Raw genomic sequence first — 20173 nt, 5'->3', positions numbered from 1 at the left:
GACCCTGATATAAAAATGGTGGATCAGATTCTGGCCTGAGCCAGGGCCTGACTATACTTTAACTATGGTGGTACACAACCTTGGCTACACTTTAAAAATCACCTGCTATGAGCTCTTAATAAATCTCACCACCCAGGCATCAACACAGGCCAATTAAATTAGAATCTTTTAGGGGAATAACCCATGCACTGGTATTTTGTTTTTTAAAGCTCCCTAGATGATTCCAAAGTACTGACAAAACTGAGAACCTCTGCTAATAAGTCATACCAGAGACTGACCAGCTTTCCCATTTTACCTATTGCCTAATGACTTGAGAAAACTTCTCATTGCTTGGAAATTAAATGTCTACATTGCAGAAAAGAATTGTGTTCATTTTAACAGATGAATTCTATTTAAAGATGAGTAAACACAGCATCCATGGGCTCATTAGTCTGAGAGTTTTAATCATCATGGAGGAAACATAGATTTCTAATACTCGCTAAAGAATTAAATTTAGCCCCAGTTTTTCAGGATTTATTTCGCAAATAATTTGGACAGGAACCAAGGTAGTTTAAAACAGTTCTCCCTGGTTAGTAAGTGCATTGGAAGATCTAGTTTACCATGAGCCAAGTATCTTGCTGAATAGTCTATCTTGTTTATCTCATTTAATCCCCCCAAGAACCACATAGTGGGTGGTTTTATTAATTCTGTTTTATATACAGTGAAACTGAAGAACAAAGAGCCTTAGGAACTTTTTAAGGTCATGCACAACTAGTAAGTGCTCTGGCCGGAATGTGAACCGAGCCAGTGTCACTGTATAACCTGTGTTTTTAACATAAAATAGAGCATGAAACACTGAGCAGTAGGACGCATACTGTGAATTGTTTTTGTAATAATGTTGATGACTTTGCCTTGATTAATTCACTTTTTTATCTCATTTCATTCATTTTTTTTCTTTGAAGATTTTATTTATTTATTTGACAGAAAGAGAGAGAGAGAGATCACAAGTAGAGAGGCAGGCAGAGAGAGAGAGGGGGAAGCAGACTCCCTGCTAAGCAGAGAGCTGATGTGGGACTCAATCCCAGGACCCTGAGATCATGACCTGAGCCGAAGGCTTAACCCACTGAGCCACCCAAGCACCCCATCATTTCATTCATTTTTGAGGAGCATAATTATGCAAGATGATTTTACTTCTATAAACAGACATGAGTTAATTGTCCCATTTATAAAGAAAAAGAGTTAGTTGCTTTACACTGGAATCAAACCTGTGATTCTGGCCTAATTTCACACTTGCTATTAAGTATCTAAGCCTATTAGTTTACCGGGTTCTAATAACAGAAAACAACTAATTTTTGCCCCAAATTAGTTACTTACAATAACACACAAATACCTCTGAAATATAGCATTCTATTACAAAGCAAAAAATCCAATATAATTGGTTTCTTCCCTCATAAGCATTTGCATGGTGTGACTCCCATGACACCATATGAGGAAAAATTTTATTTAAATAGATCGATCTAAGTTTTTCATGAACAAAGGAATAGCATTTGAAATCAATCCTACCCTAGTTGAGTGCACTGGACTGACCCAGTAGAGGTCTTATTTCAACCCAAATTCTCTATGATTGTGATTCTGTGTGAGAAGAGTACATATGAAATAGATCTCCCTGGGAACTGGCTTCCCAGTCCAATCAGCTATTTTACCAACAAACATTTCCTTGTGATATAGAGATTTAGGGCTGAGAAGATCTTGTATATTAATCAAATCTTCTTTTGTTTGTTTAACAATGGAAACACTTAATTTTTATCAAGTAGCAGATTATTGGTCTATCTGCATGAAAACTTAACACTTTAAAGTTAAGTGCTATCTAAAGATTAACTTTATGAGAAATGGAAAAAAATATATACATATATCTGTCTGGAAGAGTGATTTATTATCGACTCCTAAATTGAAATTATTTTACAAGTAGCTTAATGGGAAGATGATGATAGATGATGAAATTAGTATAGAAGCTTAACCAGAAAATCAGGTGACTCGATATCTACATCTATATCCTTCACTGGCCACCAGCATTCATTAATGAAGCAGATGATAGAATAGATCAAGTTTCCCATAAATGTAGTTTATATTAAAAGAAAAGAAAAGGTGACTAGCACCCAGGAGAACCAATTTATAATTCAAAGTATATGATGATATAACTAAGCTTTAAATATTTCTTTACTTCTCTCTCTTAAAGCCTTGCTAACAATGACAAAGAACCACCAATACTATATATGTGAATAAAAGTTTATTACAGAACTTTTGATTGGCAAAGGACTTGTGTGTAATTCAACATTGGTTGAATGAACATATAAAAGTGAAAAGAGCAGGGCTCTCTTCATGCCTTGGCCAAGTATAGCATGCTAAAGAAAAGAAGGCTATACCTTAGGACACAAAAGAAAATCAGCTAATTTGGGTAAAAAGCCATAGACACCAAAGGATGAAAAAAGAGATGACCAGACTGTCATGAATGTCCTCAAAAGGAATTTCATATGCATTGACATAGAATCATGGAAAGCACTACCTTTCCTTTTCAGTTAAATTTTATTAGTTCCAGTGAGAAAATATTATTCATATTTCTGCCATATCTATTTTGATTTTTAATTTTTCTCTCTTCTTACTTGTATTTTTACTACTAAACCATTGACTGATTCATTCACTACTTCTTTACAGCTTCTTTTTAGCTTTACAAATCCACTGGCAAGGTATATGTGTTCTCTGTGTGTTTGTGTGTGTATGTGTATACAACAAAGGTCTCCTCCAAAATCACTTATTTTTAACTAAATCCATTATTTAATTTCTTCTAAGTAAACTCAACACATAAAATGGCCAAAAAGGACCTTATAGTAAATTCGTGCCATATATCTTAAAAGTGAAGAAGTGAAAAGCAAAGAGTAAATAAATTAGGTAGGGACTAAAGACTAGTGTCATATAAGTAGCTAAATGATATTTTGGGGGCAACAATGTAGATTCTGTGATTAACAATAATTTATTCATTCTACCCTACTATGCCAAGTTTTTTTTTTTTCATAAAATAGAGTTATAGGAGCATTTTCTTAGATAAATTTATGCATTTCTTTACAAAAAACAATCTGAAGTAAAAGTCAGTTTTGATTCTGTCAGAAAAATGAGTATTTCATTAGAAATTTATTATGAAAAGTTGTTGGAAAACTGGCAAAACTGTAAGAAAATTTCAAGCAGTGGAACAAACAAAAGGTATCTTAAGCTATTCTGGAATAAAAGGGCCAAAATTAATTTTAAAAATGCCTTCTTTTTATTTTAAAATTAAATACTGTTAGAAACTGTGAAATCATGATGAGCGTTAATTGTATTACAATTTACGTCAATCATATGGCCTGATGTTTAATTTTTGTTTCCCCATATGTAAAATTCTACTGAAGTAAGAATATAAATTCTATTTAAAGACATTTTGGAATTTCATAATATTTATAATACTAGTTTCCTTGAAAATGTTTGGTTAGTAGTAAGTCTCTTAAAGTAGACTTTTTTGAACCAATAATTTATATTTTCTGAGGACTTAACTTTGGTATATTTCATGTCCAAATGAAAAAATGTCATTATGAAATATTTCTGGGTACCCAGCGCATTTTGTGGCACAACATAACAAAAAAACAATGATGTCTAAATAAGTTTCAATGGATCAGAAACACATTTGACTTCACTAGAAGTACAAGTCAGAAGTCAGAAATACTAAGAGTACAAATAAAGCTTTATAGCAACAATGAACTGAGTATCGAAAATGTAACTGGATTTTCAAAAAAAGTTTAGTGTCACCCATGGTATATATTCTTTCTTACAAGATTTTTTTGCAATCAGTCCAGCAGAAGAAAGCATCATTGAAGCCAATGCCACAAGCAGTACAAACGAATGAAAAAGTCATTGCATTTTTCTGATTTTGTGTTGAAATACTTTATGCTGATAAAACTATAAGTAGGACATTACAAATTTCAAAAGAAGGCAATGCATTATAGTCTCTGCTCCCAGTGGCAAACTGTTACAAACAGTCTGGAAGCACTAATCCACTAAACCCCAGTTGCAGTGAAAATTGCTCATTTTTTGAAGAGAATAAATAATTCTGTTTTTCACTGTGACAAGGTAAACACTACTAAATGGAGTGAGCTTAATAATAAGTAGCATTTATTGAATGTTGATTACTCTGTCATCTCTTTGAACTTCTCAAAAACACCCCCAAAAGCGTAAGATGCTGTAAGTTACGGTTATATTCCGTGTGCAGGTAAGCTAAAAGGCTGAGAGAGTCTAAATTACCTGCTGGGGTCTCTAGTTAGTCAAAGAGAGAACTGAAATTTGAATCCAGGTTTAATTTGATTCCAGACCTTTTGTTTGTGTCACTTCATCAACCCGTTTCTCAGCTAGGCAGAAAAAAAGAGGGCTATTCTTCATGAGAAAAGGAATAAACAAGTAATTATCTTGGATAAGCAGTGTAATAGTGAGATTTCAAGGTCGGCTGCAGTGTTTCTTCCATTCTCTCAGTGGCCTTGCTCAGTCACGTGCTGTCTTTGAGGGGAGCTTTGAAATTGTGGTTTGAACAATGTCAGTTAGGCTTTGAAATTGTGGTTTGAACAATGTCAGTTAGGTTCTAGAATGATTGGCTATTAGCGACTCCAGAGATTAGTCATTGTTAATGATGTTGAATGTGGGCATTTGGTCGGGCAAATATTTATAAAATTTAAGTATCTTAAGGGCGGATGAAAATGATAAAGTTCAAGTTAATAGATACGGAAGTCTGAGGTAGAATAAAGGATTTCTTTACCTCAGGAAAAACTTGCCCACTGATGAGTAAAATTAAGAGGCCCAAAATAAAGTTGCATGCTCTTATACTGTAATGATTATCATTTTAAAACTAGCTTTTTGCCTTCGAGCTATCGGGGTAAAGACCTACAGGAAAACTACTGTCGAAATCCTCGAGGGGAAGAAGGGGGACCTTGGTGTTTCACAAGCAATCCAGAGGTACGCTACGAAGTCTGTGACATTCCTCAGTGTTCAGAAGGTAAATGAACCTGAATGCCGTGTGGGGCACTCTGCTCCCGCTTTCTGTAGAACTGCAACTCGCATTAAAGGTTAACAGAGATGAATCAAACCGTAATAAATATGTTGTTCATTCAAATGCAACTATAGATAATCATTTGAGCATTTTTACATGATATTTTAAAAACTGATTTTCATCAGATTAATACAAAGGGGTTATCAGTTTGAATTTCAACGGAGCCTGAGGCATCTCTCTGGGGAGAGTAAAAGTTTGGGCTTCCTCACCTACTGTCAAGTTCACATACCTCACAGTCTCTTCCCACATGTCACCTGAAAGGAGCCAAAGGAAGTTTAGCTCTTTAAGAGTCATGCTAATTCTATTCATCCAGCACCTGCTTCTGCAGAAATTTTGTCAAACCTATCTGGAAGTGGTGTGGCCAGGATCTATGAGCCCAGAAGAGAGTATGGGGAGGGGTCGCTGGAAGTTCCATCGGGTTGTGTGCCTTCTGGTGAAAAGCAAATCTGATACATAGACTGACACTACACACCATTGAGAATAGTACCTGAAGAGATCAAAGCCATAGAGCCCACACTGTCTTGAAGGCAGGACCCCCAAGGCCATGTCTGTTTTTACCTCCCCTCACAGTGTAAAGGGGCCCTGTCCTCACTCTTGCACTGGAAAACTGAAGGCCTGACAAGAAGGAAGAGTAACCACTTCAGCATTGTATGCGCTTTCACTTTTCCTAGTTGCCTATCTACCGAACAGCTGGCTCTTCAGTTCTGTCAGAAACTAAAATTCTAAAAATCCAAATGAAATATGGGTTAAGTTCTGATAGAAATTTAGTAGGATTTTGAAATACTTGGGGATAGAGGGCGGCTGGGGCACTGTCCAATTTTTTATAGTAAGATATCTTACCTGTTTGTTATTAACCCAATTTTTTAAACTATTTTTCCATAAATATCCATTTAATATTAGGTCGATATTGATCACATAAAAAGGCCATTGTTAGCGAATTGTCATGGAGAAGGTGAATTTGTTTTCTGTTGTTATTTAAAATTCTTGACTTCATGTGCTAGAGCCAGTTCCATCTCTGTTTGTAAATTCTTACTTTCCATTCCATATCATATTCTGTTCACTATAACTTCTTCGTTGTTTTCTTCTCTTTTAAAAATAATAAACTGATCTGTGATAACGTTATGAACAAGTCTGTTTTGTATGAATAAATCTGTAATTAACATTTGTTTTAAATTTACACATGGAAGGAAAAAACTTACTTTTTTGGAGGAGCTCTCCATTATCACAGTTTTCTGAGGTTGAAAGTCATTGCAAGGAGTTTTGTTTAGTGATTTTTTTTTTTTTTTTTTTTTTTTTGGACCTGGGAAAGTATTTTCAAGGGAAGGTAATTTGGTCAAACTTTAAATAGCTGAGCATTTATGTTATCTGCCTAGTTCCAGTGGGAATATGATGTCTCAACCCTGGTTTACAAGAAACTTCATCAAAATACACTGGCATAGATCTGGACTGATAAGACCACGTAGAATAAATATGCTAGAAAAGAAGTAATTGGAAAAATCTTATTTCGAGTTATCAACATCTCATTAGAATGTACATCTCTATTATCCTTTAATAATTTGAGGTTATTATATTTCCCTTAGAAAAGGGCAATGCTCATTACTATTAATGGCATATGAAGTTATTGATCACCATGGCACTAAAGGTTGCAGATAGGCTTTTTCTGGAAGTAATTAGGAATCTGATGGTAGTTGAATAACTTCCTGTGAGAAGAGTGAACCAACACCTGCCCTATAGGCTAAACATATTTCAGGGAGCGTGAATTGAGCTGTGATATTTAAATTCACACGATATTGAATAATGCATTAGCAGGATTTTACTGAAGAGGATCTAAAATAAGAAGCACTGTCAAAATGTTAATAGAGAAAAACAGAGCTATTTTATAATGGGTAATACAAAATATACAAAATAATGTAGATGTATTTCTTGAAATTTTTGTAACTCTATTAAACTCTTGGCTAAATTGTCATCTGAAATTTATCTGAAAGTTTGGTTCATAAGAGAAGTATTTCTGATATCCAGTGATTAATATTATTTTATCATAATTTAATCTTTGAAATATATTAAGCATTCCAAAAGAAAGTGAATACTCTTATCACATTTAGAAGCTTACACAATTATGTAAAGAAAATAATATCACGGTTGTTTAATTCAAATATAACAAACTGAGGTATCTAAAATCTGATTTCTTGCTTTAACACTTGCTTGGGATTTAGAACAAAGCAATCACCAGTTACTGGAACAGATGTCTCCTTTAATGTCTGCCAAATATTCAAGTAAATACATTTTTTAAGCCATACTCATTATTTTTAATAACTTACATTTAAAATCCCAAACAATACTGCTATAACTTTATATGTATAATTTTATATTCTGTGGAGAAGGACTTTTAAAAACAAAGATTTAAATAAAATGATTACTTATAAATGTGGGTTTGTAAAACTATCCATATTTCAAACATACAGTTTTGCTGAAGTAATCACCAGCATGGATTTTTCTGAGAGATATTTTCAAAATAGTTGTTTTAGTCTGTAAACTCAAATCACTTGTAGTTTTATAATTGAGAAAAGAACATAACAATCTTTGAGTTAGTTGGTTAGTATAAGAAAGATGTTGAATGAATCCTATTCATATTATAATTCATGTGTAGTTAATGTAGTTTTCTACTTTTGTTTAGGCCAGTGGTATATTTAGGAAAACTAGTTATGAATAGAAACATTTACTTAGTTTGAGTTTATGTGCCCTGGGACAGTATTTTGCTTTTGTTTTTTGTTTTTGTTTTGTTTTTAAAAGGACGAACTTGCTAGAACCATTAGAAAATACACTGGCAATAAAAGAGCCAAAAGGACATAGAGGAAGAGGGGTGATCCTCAGTGTTCAATAGATCATACTGTATGTTATGTGTTATATAGTTCATACTTTCACCTACGTCCCTGAGTAGATGGATTTGATTTCCATTCCTACTGCTCAACTGAGCTTGAACAACTTAGAACTTTCACAGAATTCTGGAAGTTTGAAAAGTGACTATGAGTTTAAAACTTGGCTTTCTTGAGGAAATTTTTACTAGAAGCCTGATGCTTGATGGAATAGTGAAACAATAAAATTTTCAGCCCGAGTAAGATGGCCGATCTACTTGCTCCCCCTTCTCTCCATCCTCCAATAGGTGAGACTACAACAGGGCAACCTACTGTTATAAATAGTAAAGCAGAAGGGGTAATGAAGACAATGTTGAAAAGGCAGGAAGATTGACTTTCTAAAATTATTGCTAAGACTCTATCTTAAAAGTATGACCAGTCAGAATGCATAAGAATCAAATTAAAATACATGAGACAAAAAGATTATTAGGAAGAATGGAATGAACCCTGGACTGTGGTCAGAAGGTCCGTGTTCCAGGCACAAGTCTGAAATTTTCTGTTTTAGGTAAGTCCCTTAAAACTTGTGTAAGCCTTGTTTTCCTCATTGCAAGGGTCAAATGATTTCTTATATGTTCAAAGTACTGAGTAATCAAAGAATTTATAACTATAATATACTTGTCATCTCAGTTCTATCATAGGACACATTTATTCCCACCCCAACAACAACTTTCATTGCCTACCAAAATCTTACGCTATTCTTGCTGACTTTTATTATTTTTAAAAAATCTTCTTTGGTCTGCAACTGCATCCATAACTCTCTCTTCACTTTGCTATAAACATAATACACTAATTTACATTTCTGTGCCATTTTATTTTATTTTGCTCCATAATAGCTTATCCAAATCCATCCATCCTTCAATATCTGAGTAAAATCCATTCTCTCCTACAAAGCCATTATCAATAAGCACTTAGAACTTCTAGAGTAGGATGAATTATCCACACATTTGCTACTCAATGTGAATTCTAAGGACCAGAAACATCAGTATCCCCTGGGAACTAATGATGGATGCCCCCGTCCTGATCCTCTGAATCAGAACTTGTTTATTAACAAGATCTCAAATTGACTTTTATATACATTGAGGTTTGGAGTAGCAGTGATCTACCACACTCATTCCTGTAAAGCAGTTGTCTTATGGAATCATGTTTAATTTGCATAGTATTTTCCCTTAAGAAGATTAAAAATACTGAAGCTTAGGAAAAATGTTTTATAATAATCCCCACAATACTGCTTTGCAGAAAATAATTTAATTCACTCTCATTAGAAAGGGATCTACTCTTATCAAATCACATCTGCTAAAAAAGACATAGATATATTTCTGATTCCTGTGTACCATACAAGGCTAGAGAATGAACATGTGGACACTTAGTTCTTACATGTGACCATAGTATTCTATTCTACTTTTTCATTCAGTACAAAAGAACAAAGAATGATAAATGCCACATTATTTTCTGTGAAGATATCAAACCTTGCATTCTTCTGAAGAAGGGAACTAAATAAATATGTACCCCGTTGAACTAGAAAGCTGAGATGTGATAATGCATAATCCATGTTGAACATGTTATTGTGGAAATGACCTTGGCCAAAAAGAGCACCTCTCATTTATGATCAGGTGTTTATCGACTATAGTCTGGGGAATCTCAGAACTGAATGAGAAGAAGCTGAATTCATCTCTTGTCTTGTTCATAGAGTAAGCTACATAAAAAGAAGTGGATGGATAAAGCCAAATGGTCTTATATTTCAGAAAGTTAATAGTTACTGTCCTATTAGGTTGTAAAAATCAAAGGTCCAGAAGTGATTATTCTAATATTATATCCCAAATTATTACAAATACCTATTAGGCCAGATACCAACGGATAAAGCTAAACATTTATAATCTTTTCCCTGCTTTGGCTAAAGTTAGATGGTCAGTAGTCACAAGATACAAATGATGTGTTTGGGGAAGTTTGCCGGATTCATAAGAAAGCCAAGCAATGATTTATTCCACAGGATTCCTGCTGTGCTACAAATCAACCTGTCCATTTGAGAAGTCTCATTTTCAGCTAGCTGATGTGATTCAGAGTTTTCAGTGCAACATAAGAGGCCAGCCAGAGGAGAACTATTAATTAACCTCACAGAATCATCAGTGGGATCCTGCATAATTACATGAGCTTATACATTTTAAAGACAGTGAGTACAAGGAGTTCAATAGCAGGTCATCTTCTATCTTAGTCTAGATAAGAATGTAAGGCTGCCCAATTATTCAACATGGATACTCAGGAACAGAGAGGAACCATGATTTCTTTTAAAATATCGCTGTTCTTTGAATAGTACCACACTTATGTTTGAAGTTAATCTCTCAAGTTTACCTGGTCCTGATTTTGGCATTAAACCTAGGGGCATGATGTGTACTCATTTTAAGCTGTGTATCTCCTATTTATGTATTTTGAGGTACATTGAAAGAAGGGAATCATTCTACTGTCAGTATAGACACTGAAATTCTGTGCATTTTAGACCAGGAAAGGGTAGATCTCAAGGGCCTGTCTTATATTTCCAGTTTCTGGGTGCTTTTTGGACAGCTATTGAAAAATTAGAAAGGAAGCGTCCTGGTACTATGAAAAAAATGCATAACACTAACTACACAAATCCCACGTAAACTATATGAAGAGCTCTGTGGGGAGTATTTTATGTCACTCTTCAAGGACATTAGACCCCAGTTCAACATTAAAGTGGTACATAAATTGTTCTAAAAAATCTTTTTGCTAAACAGATGATTTAATGTTCTTTCAATGGAAAAGTGGTGTTCTGGATTTTTCTGTCAGAAGCAATTAACATGCCATACTTTAATTTTATTAGTTGAATGCATGACCTGCAATGGGGAAAGTTATCGAGGTCCCATGGATCACACAGAATCAGGCAAGATTTGTCAGCGTTGGGATCACCAGACACCACACCGGCACAAATTCTTGCCAGAAAGGTAAAATATTACCAAATCATCCTTCCAATGATTCTTTTTACAAACTGACATTTGCTCCATGATGAACTGCCTTTAGAAATTCTCTTTATATCATATTTTCTGGAGAGCCTTGGGGTGAAGGGACTCATGAAGTATATGAGAATTCTGGCTACACATTTGACTGGTGTCTGCTGAGTAGACTGAGTCCCTTGAAGTCATAATGGTCCTGAACACAGGAGCATCAGTGGGGTGCAGAAGAGGAGCACTAACAGAAGCTTCCTCTTTCTCTTCCATGGCAGGAAAAAGACAGAGGCTCATTAAGTAATGACCACAGTCCAAGCTATGGGAGGAGGCATTGTTGCTAGATACAAGCTAATGTCCTTCTAAAGCCACATCTTCAGTGACTGGGTAAAGTGGGGTCACATGTGTGGCACCATGACATAAGTTATGCCCATAGGAAGGGAATGCAAGGTGAAGCAAACAATTCTTTGGCTGCTTTATCCTAGCGTATTTTAGAATTGCCAGTCTGGAGAAGTCATGCCACCAAATCTACTTTTCTCCTCAGGATTGGGTTTTGAGATAAAATGGTTTAAAAAATATGTCTACCTTTGGTTCATTCATTTCATATGAAATATTTAGTTAAAAATTACTTTATTTTTATTATAAAGAATAAAAATACAATTATAGGGGAAGCTTTATCCCCACCTTTCTGAAAGGTGTTTTTTTTTTTTTTTCTTTTTGTTTGTTTCTTGTTCTCTTAAATTAAATTCAAACTATGTGTTTTGGGTTTTTTTTTAAATGTATCTCTTGTCTTTTAAGTGAGTGCAGAAGGAATATGGTAGCAATTAAAATCAAGTCACCAATTCAGGACCTTGTTAATTTAAAGGGAGGAAGGTATAGAGAGACTGGTGTGATGGAGTTTCTCTCTTGCCATGGTGGAGGAGAGGGCATGACCTAGAAGGGCTCTATTTTCAAAATTGAGCTATCATTAGTAACAGAACTATTGAAACCTAACTTTCAGTTTGAACTTTGAGCCATCCTCAGAAAAGGACCCCTTTTCTTAATGAGCATTCTACCTGAGGTCATGTTTATGTAATCTGTCCTTAATTGGGCTTTGTGAGAAGAGGATTCAGTTTGGGACCTCAGCTGGTAGACAGGTACCAATGGACCTAACTTACCAGCAAAAGGGATGTATTCTGTACTTACTAGATATGTGAGCTAACAGATGCAAAAGTTGATAAACCGCAGTTTTTGTAAGGCACAACAGGAAATCTTTTCTTCCCCCATCTAGTAGTAGCAAAGCTAGGTCGAACATTATTTTGTGAACTGAGGGGTGGGTGGTGTTTCCAGGCAGATTTACATGACACTTTTCTTGGTGTGGTTCGCAGATATCCCGACAAAGGCTTTGATGATAATTATTGCCGCAATCCTGATGGCAAGCCGAGGCCATGGTGCTATACTCTTGACCCTGACACCCCATGGGAGTACTGTGCAATTAAAATGTGTGGTAAGTTAAGGTCAAATTTATTGCTTCCTTTTCCTCTCACAGACTGGATCTAAGCAGGCGATTATTAGTGAGACAGGTTAACAGCTATTTTACTTGAGGCTTTAGTGTGTATAGGTTTTACTGTTTTAAGAATGTGTTACATAACTCTACCCAAATTTTTGGAATTTTCAGAGTCATTGTTTTGAAAGAGATAACTATGCAAGTGAACATATATACAGAAAACATTTATAATTACGGTGAAGGCCTAAACATTCTCATGTTATTAAAAAAAGAAAAACAACCCACTGAGGGAGAAAAAGATCAGGGATTATGTGCAGTATCCTAATGTCATTAGGGCCATAAAAGCAAGGACCTTAGATTTTTCCTTTCCAATCTGGTGTCCTTTCCATACTGTTCCTCCCCAGACATAACATGAGCTGTCAAGTGACGGTGAACCTCTTTTGGTGAATGGCAGAGTTGCAAGGAAGACTAAGAAGTCTACTGGAAGATTCTCACAGACATCCTTAATCTCTAGTTGCTGACCCCACCTCTCTGTCTGCCTTGTCCACAGCCTGTGTTGTTCCAACCTGTCTTCTATCTGCGCTATGGTTGTTTTCTATGTACAGGCCTTTACTCAATACTCCTGAATTTTTGATAAAACCTTCTGTCGTCACTTGCTTTGTGGTAGCTTTTTAAATCTGTATACTTGGTCCTCTCTTCCATGGTTAACATATACATTTTTACTCTTTGAAATAATTCTGGATAATTAGATTTGGCCATGCTTTTATTTCTATGAGTACAAGTCTTATTTTTTCAGCTGGATCCTAAAATACTTTAAGACCAGTAGAATCACATGAGTTTAGCAAGGTATAATTACATTATAAATTGGCTTGATAATATAAAGATATGCATATATATGGATATATAAAGACAAATAACCTACATAAGATCAGGTACCAGCAGCCTAAATGATAAGTGGACAGTTCTGAGGATAGGGATAGGCATTTGCCTATTTTCCTAGTACAGCCTGATGGAGATATTCCTTTGAACAAACTTAATTCAATATTATCCACACTGTGATAGTGCCAAAGTAAATCTCTCCCCACTTAGACCTGCTAATAAAAGGAAATGTTTTGGACAACTCAAATAAAGCCCATAAAAAGAGGATGTGTCTAGCATCTGTGAAGTAATTGCAGAATCTGGTAGGCTCTGGATGTGAACACAATGTTCCAAGGAAACTGAATCATCTGTTTGGTCCCTTAAAATAAAAGAGGACTCCTGTGACAGTGTTTCTCCGTATAGATCGGGTTAGTTCCACTGGCTGACTTTTAAAATCTTGTTAAGCTTTCCATTGTTATAGATTACTTAGGTACTATAATCCATGTTTCCCTTCCATTCTGGGTGTGTATATGTGTGTGTGTTTTAGGTACTCTTATACTTTTATAAATTGTCTCTGGAATAAGATCCGTATAAATACACACACAGATACACACACGTTCACATGCATACTCACCTGCACATTCACTGTTGTCCTTCCATTCATTTACCAATCAGTGTTTGGTTATTTTAGATGTTGTGAGAGAAAAGAAATAAAATAAGTATGACACTTCCTCACTACTAGATATATTTCTTTCTCTTTCTTGTCCAAAGAAGAGTTGGCTAATTATGCAACTAACATGCAGTGATTCAGATGACTTTGCTAAACAGAGGATGATGTTTATAGGATGTTAATTCTAAGGAAAGGATGGTAGAACTTGTAAGCCAAACCTATAAGGTTAAGAACAAAATAATGTTTTAAACATTGGGAATATTTTAGAAATATTTCATTATGACAAGGCTTTTAGTTTGTAAAATCATATATGGAGACTACATTTTTATTCAAATGAATTAAAGTTGACATTCTGCAATTCTGGAAAGCCTATGATATAATGTTTTATGAATATGCTTCCAAATATTTTGGTCTACATTTACAGTACAGCCTATGAGGCAACACCAAGACATTTGGTGATGGTTTTAACTGTGTAACAGTTTTCTATCACTGTATAACAAATTACCAAAAACTTAGTGGCTTAAAACAATGCTTATTAATTATGTCATAATATCTGGGGGTCAAAAGTCCAGGCATAACTCAGGTGGGTTCTCTGCATAGGACTTTACAGGGCCATGACCCAGGTGCCTGCCACACTGTATCATTTAAGACTCAGCATCCCATTCCAAGTTCACTGGTTGTTGACAGAATTCAGTTTCTTGGGTTGCAGTGCTGAGGTCCTCAGCTCCTAAAGACTGTCTGATACTTCCTACTACATGACTCTCTCCACAATAGGGAAGTTTACTTCTTCAAGGCCAACAGCATAGTTTTCTGCTAGTTTGAACCTCTGACTTCTACATCCTTTTTTAAAGAGCTCGCCTGATTAGGTCAGGACCATCCATGGCAAACTCCCTTTAATTAAGTTAAAGTCAGCTTATTAGGGACTTACATCTGCAAAATCTCTTCACTTTCGATGTATGGCATAAACTAATACAGAAGTCTCCAAATTGGTATCCAGGTAGTCAGGGGAACACAAAGTCTCTCTTCAGGGTCTGTGGGCATGAACAACTTAGAGGTTCAAATTTTAGCTCTTTTACTTCCGTATGAATTCTTGCCCCAAACCTTCTGCTTGAAGTGCATGTGTTATTAAGGAGTTAGTCAAGTTCAAAATCCTTCCTTCCCATTCACAATTTCCCTTTATTTCCTACTGAACAAAGGCAAACTTCCCATCCTTCCTGAATTTTATTGTGGTGCACTGTCCTAAAAACCTTGGTGACATTCAACCAAGAGACCTTTGAAAATACTATATATTCATGCCGCTTATCATTTATGCAGTATTGTTACATAACTCTATCCAGAATATATGTTTGTGTGTGTATATGCGTGTGTGGTGTATATTTGTATTTACCTCTTGGAATTCTGTGGTCACAAGAAATGTAAATAAATAATTTTGAAATATAAAAGCCTTTCAGAAAAGTATGATAGGGTGAAGAATAAGTCTCTCCAGCATAAAATATATTAAATTCAAATAACATTCCATGAGTAAAGTAGAATGGAAAAAAAAATGATTCAAGGAGAAAAAGAGCTTGATAATGTACACTTATCCAGGAATAGGTAAGTATCAAATGTCTCCAGGATTTAGAGTCCATTCACACATATAAAAGTATGATATAAAATTTTTGGTTTCAACATGTCAGTAGTTAACCTATACTAGAAATCACATCTTTTGCAGCCATAAAAATGTAGATGTCAACTTAAAAACATATGAGAGAACATAGATACTTAAAAAAAATTCTTTTAGTAGCAGGAACAAAAAAACAAGAGCAAAACCAAAAATACCAACACCAGCTAGAGACCACTGAACCTGAAGAATTACTATATATTTCCAGTAACTGGTGTGGAGAGGCTAAGAAAGGAGGCAGGTGGGTCTGAGAAGAGCTGATTTGAAAAGGCTGCATTAATTCAGTCATGTGAATTAATGCAACAAGCAGTGAGAATAATGGTGAGGAAGGATGTGTACAATACTGAAGAACTTGGGTGTCCAATATATGATGACAAGTTGAATGTGAAGGTAGGAAAAGAGGAAAGTCAAATATTTTTTAAGTTATTAGATAGATGATGCATATTTAAGAGACACGTAACTTTGAGGAGAAAGGTAAAGTTTAGTCCTTCTTATGTCGAAGTGTATGTGTTTGATGTCTGTGCTAAGACCACATGTAAGTTCAGTCTCTTTTGAAGCTCATGCAAAATCCTAAGTACATAGTGGCAGCCAAAACCTTTGCAGAGCAGCAACTCCAGGGAGCACACAGAAAACACAAAAAAGATCGGTGACCCCTTTTCCATAGGGTTTATTCAATACATATTTACTGTCTAGCTCTTATACCTGAAACCCTTTTCTAGATTCTGGGGATATAGAAGTGAACAAAACACTCCAAGTTCTATATAAAATTTGAATTTCAGAGCATTGGTTCTAACTAGTAAAATAAAAGCTGATATAGCCTTGACATGGGCATATTCAGAACCCTTTCAGAGTAGAGGTTTTGAATACTTTGTTCTGTTCCTTTTATTTGTTAAATAGCTGAATGAACCACAAATTTGTTCCTGTCACTTTGTTTCCAACCTTTTAGTCCTATAATTAGTGAGTACATCCCTGAAAGTGAATGTGGGCCTCAGTGTTCTGGGACTGGCCTTCTCAGTTACCCCCCATACAGTAGACAATTTCTACCCAAATGGCAACTGCTCACAAATATTCTGGCTGTGTACCTTTTTAAAAACATATTACAATTTTATTTGATAGTTATACTCAAGAAAGCTGAAAAGTGGTTTCAAAATTTTATGAACAGATTACCTCCTTCTGAATGCATTCAGAATAGTATAATATGCATATACCCAGTTCTCTTTTAAGAATTACTCAATCAAAAGCACAGGGGTAGAAAAGAGGGAATTGGATATGTTATAGTTTCCATAAGGTTTCAGCATGCTTAAGCTCTGGAGCCACCCCTCATGTGGAATGAAGTAAGCTGGTCATCTGAAGAAGGGGCAAGTTTCAAGTCCAGATGCTGCATTAAGCAGCTTTCTATTTCTGAGTCAGTAAGGTTTCTATCTCAGTCAATCAGTGCAGGGGCTCCATAGAGGCACAGAGGGAAAATGTAGATACCCAAGGGTAGATCCTGTCATCTGTAAGCTAGTTATCCTCACCCAGAGAGACCAGGTTCCTACTGTTTGTTCTGCAACATCACATCGCTGTACAAGGCCCTCTGAGCAGGGTCCAGGCATTCCTATTGCTCCTGAGAGAATTTTGTGCCCTAGTCCTGAATGTCATCCTATTTCTGGCTCCTATTTGTCTTTTTCCTCCTCTACCAGGCTTTTTCCTCAGGCAACAGGAGCATGTAGAAGGCAATTGATCGTTTCAGGGGTCAGTGTCACCTGATTCAGAATTTTGGGTCAAGTCTCTCATCTCCATGTTGAGGTAGGCTCACTGAGTCTCATAGAGGGAGTCGTTTCACCAAGTTATCCCGACAACATCTCAGTTGAGTGAGCAGAACTGGATGAAACCGAACTCTGAGATGTTGGCCTGAAGGAGCTAATGGGCAGGGGTGTCTTTATGGATCTTCTTCCTTAAAAATTCCACGACCATGTTTCACATGTGCTGCACAGAATGACCTTTGCTCTGCACCATCCATATGTTGGTCTACCTAGCTATATAATTTTTAATAGATTTCCAGGTATTTTGAATTTTAAGACATTACAAATATATAACAAGATTGGGAGTCCTGTATAGTCCCTGAAAGAAGTGCTGATTTTCTTATGATTTTCCTCTATAATCACTTTGTATTCTGAATAATAGTTTGTTCCATAGATTAGTTCACTACCTTTCAAAGAGATATAATATTTGTTGGTAGTAACTATATTTTTCTGAAATGAAAATAGTTCTCTGGAAATTGAAAATCTGCCTTTTGTTTGATACAACATAGAAAATCTAATTGATTATTTAAATTATTTGTTCCCAAACTTCTTGGACTGAAGATATTTTTACACTCTACCATTATTGAGAACCCTAAATCATGTATTGAACTATATGAATCAATACTTATAATATTGGAAATTAAAATATTAATTCATTAAAATACTAATCTAATTGGATGCTAATAAATACAACATATTTAAAATGAAAAATAACTCTGTTATTGACGTTTTTTTTTTTTTTTTCAGAAAAACAGGCTGTGGTTCCATTAGAATATATATTAACTCAACCAAAAAAAAGAATATACATTAACTCTCATATACCTGTTGGCTGCTCCAATTGTTTTCTATTTCTCACCACCCAGTTGGAGATTTTCATCATCTATCACCTGTACTTGATATTCTTCCTTTATCTTGTAGGATGGTCTAATCTGCTTTTCAACCCTCATTTGTATGACTGGTACCACCATTACGTTTAAAATCCAAAAACCTAGAATAATCCTAGACATGCTCTTTCCTTTACTCTTCACATTGGGTCCATCACTAAAACTTGTCAGTTTCTCTTGTATGTACCTCTCAAATCTGGCCATCACTCCCATGCTGTCTCCTTTATCTAAGAGAGTGTTATTTTTGTCTTGAATATTTAAATGGCCTTCTGAAAGGAGCTGGATCCATATTTACTTGTTTTTTTCCCTTTAATCCCTTCTTCACACTACAAACAGAATGATATAAAAATCTGAGTATATCATTTTGTATCCTTAATACACCACACCACACACACACACACCCAAGTAAAAATGCTTCAATGATTTACTTCAACCTTACAAAAACAAAAAACCCTTTGAACAAAGACAAAGCCATTTTTTAGTTCCCTACCCATATCTCCCACCTTCTATACTACCATTGTATAGTATTCCTGTCTATTCCAGCCAGAATAGCTTACTTCCTGCTTCATTTTTTCCATATTCTCATTTGCAGTTCCTTTACCCCTGTCATCTCCTCTGCCTTGAAATTTTTTTTCGTCCTTCCCCACCCAGTTGACAGCTACTCATTGTTCAAATTTCAACTCAGTTATGATCTCTTCAGTTATCATTTCTTCATTTGACTTCTCTGACTTGTCAAATTCCTTATTATATGTTTATACCACCATAAACCTCTCCTTCTAAGTATTTTTCAGAGTCTGGTCCTTACCTTTGATTTTGAAATTATTTGATTAATAGGTCTATCAAAATTTCTAAGTTCCAACGGAGCAAAGATCATGTCTCTTTTTTGTGTTAGCACATTGCCTTGGACATGACAGGGATTTGTTGAATGAATTAATGTTATTTCTACACAGTGATAGCTTTTCATCTCTCTGTGTGTGTGTGCGTGCGTGCATGCGTGTATGCATGTGTGCACGAGCGCATCTCCTGGAATTTTTTCTATGGTTCTAGATTTTCTTTCATATAACAACTTAGCTTTTCTTAGACATTACTACCCAGGAAGGTTTCTTCCTATATCCTCAACTCATCTTAAGGTTTCATGCTTCCCTGAGCTACTTTTGTTCATTTGTTGCTGGTTGTCTCAATGGCATTTTCTTTACCAAAAAAATAGACAAGTTTCATCATGTTTTACCTTATTTTCCTCTTCCTCTTTCTTCTCTTTTCCTTTTAAGTTCTAGATAGATAAGTGCCCAAAATCATTTCGTTAATTTTTTTAACAACTTACTGTGGTGTAGTTGATATAACCTCAACATATTTATTGTATACAATTTGATGGGTTTGAACATGGCTGTATATCCATGAAACCATCTCCAAAATCAAGGTAATAAACATAATAGTCACTTTCAAAAGTTTCCTCCTGCCTGGATCCCACTTTTTAAGTATGTGTAAGAACACTTAACCTGAGATCTACTCTTGATATCTTTTTAGTATATGATATAGTATTGTTAACTATAGGTACTATGTTGTAGAAATGACTAGTTCTCTAGAATTTATTCATCTTGAACAACTGAAACTTTATACCCATAAGACAACTCTTCATTTCAGAAATGTGACCAAGGCAGATTTTTTATATCTTTCTATTCAAACTATTGTTATAGACTGAACCATGCAACACCCCTCCACCACAAATTCGTAATTTAAGCCTTAAATCCCCAATGTGACTATATTTGGAGATAGGGTTTTTAGGAGGTAATTAAGGTTAAATGAGGTCATAAATGTGGGATGCTAATTTGCTGGATGAGTAGCCTTAGAGTAAGAGAGATCTCTC

The 20173-nt window shown here is 35.3% G+C and overlaps 1 protein-coding gene across 8 annotated transcripts in view; it reads left to right on the top strand.

The window, feature by feature from the left end:
• The window catches only part of HGF (hepatocyte growth factor), a 101173-nt gene that overhangs the window by 13989 nt on the left and 67011 nt on the right, over window positions 1-20173 (top strand). For 5 of the 8 annotated variants that reach the window (XR_009352817.1, XM_059170965.1, XM_059170963.1 and 2 more), the window contains 3 exons: window positions 4905-5047; window positions 10847-10967; window positions 12335-12453. Coding sequence is in view for 7 of the 8 variants with exons in the window: in XM_059170965.1 (XP_059026948.1) it covers window positions 4905-5047; window positions 10847-10967; window positions 12335-12453 (383 nt within the window). In the remaining variant the exon portion in view is untranslated. Of the gene's footprint in view, window positions 1-4904; window positions 5048-10846; window positions 10968-12334; window positions 12454-12857; window positions 13146-17323; window positions 18078-20173 lie in introns of those variants that run through there. The other 3 variants (XM_059170967.1, XM_059170968.1, XM_059170964.1) reach the window with 3 other exon arrangements.

This window comes from Mustela lutreola, chromosome 4, assembly GCF_030435805.1.
Source record: "Mustela lutreola isolate mMusLut2 chromosome 4, mMusLut2.pri, whole genome shotgun sequence".
Taxonomy (NCBI): Eukaryota; Metazoa; Chordata; class Mammalia; order Carnivora; family Mustelidae; genus Mustela; species Mustela lutreola.
The sequence above is the reverse complement of the archived record's forward strand: the minus strand, read 5'-3'. Positions and strand labels throughout refer to the sequence as shown.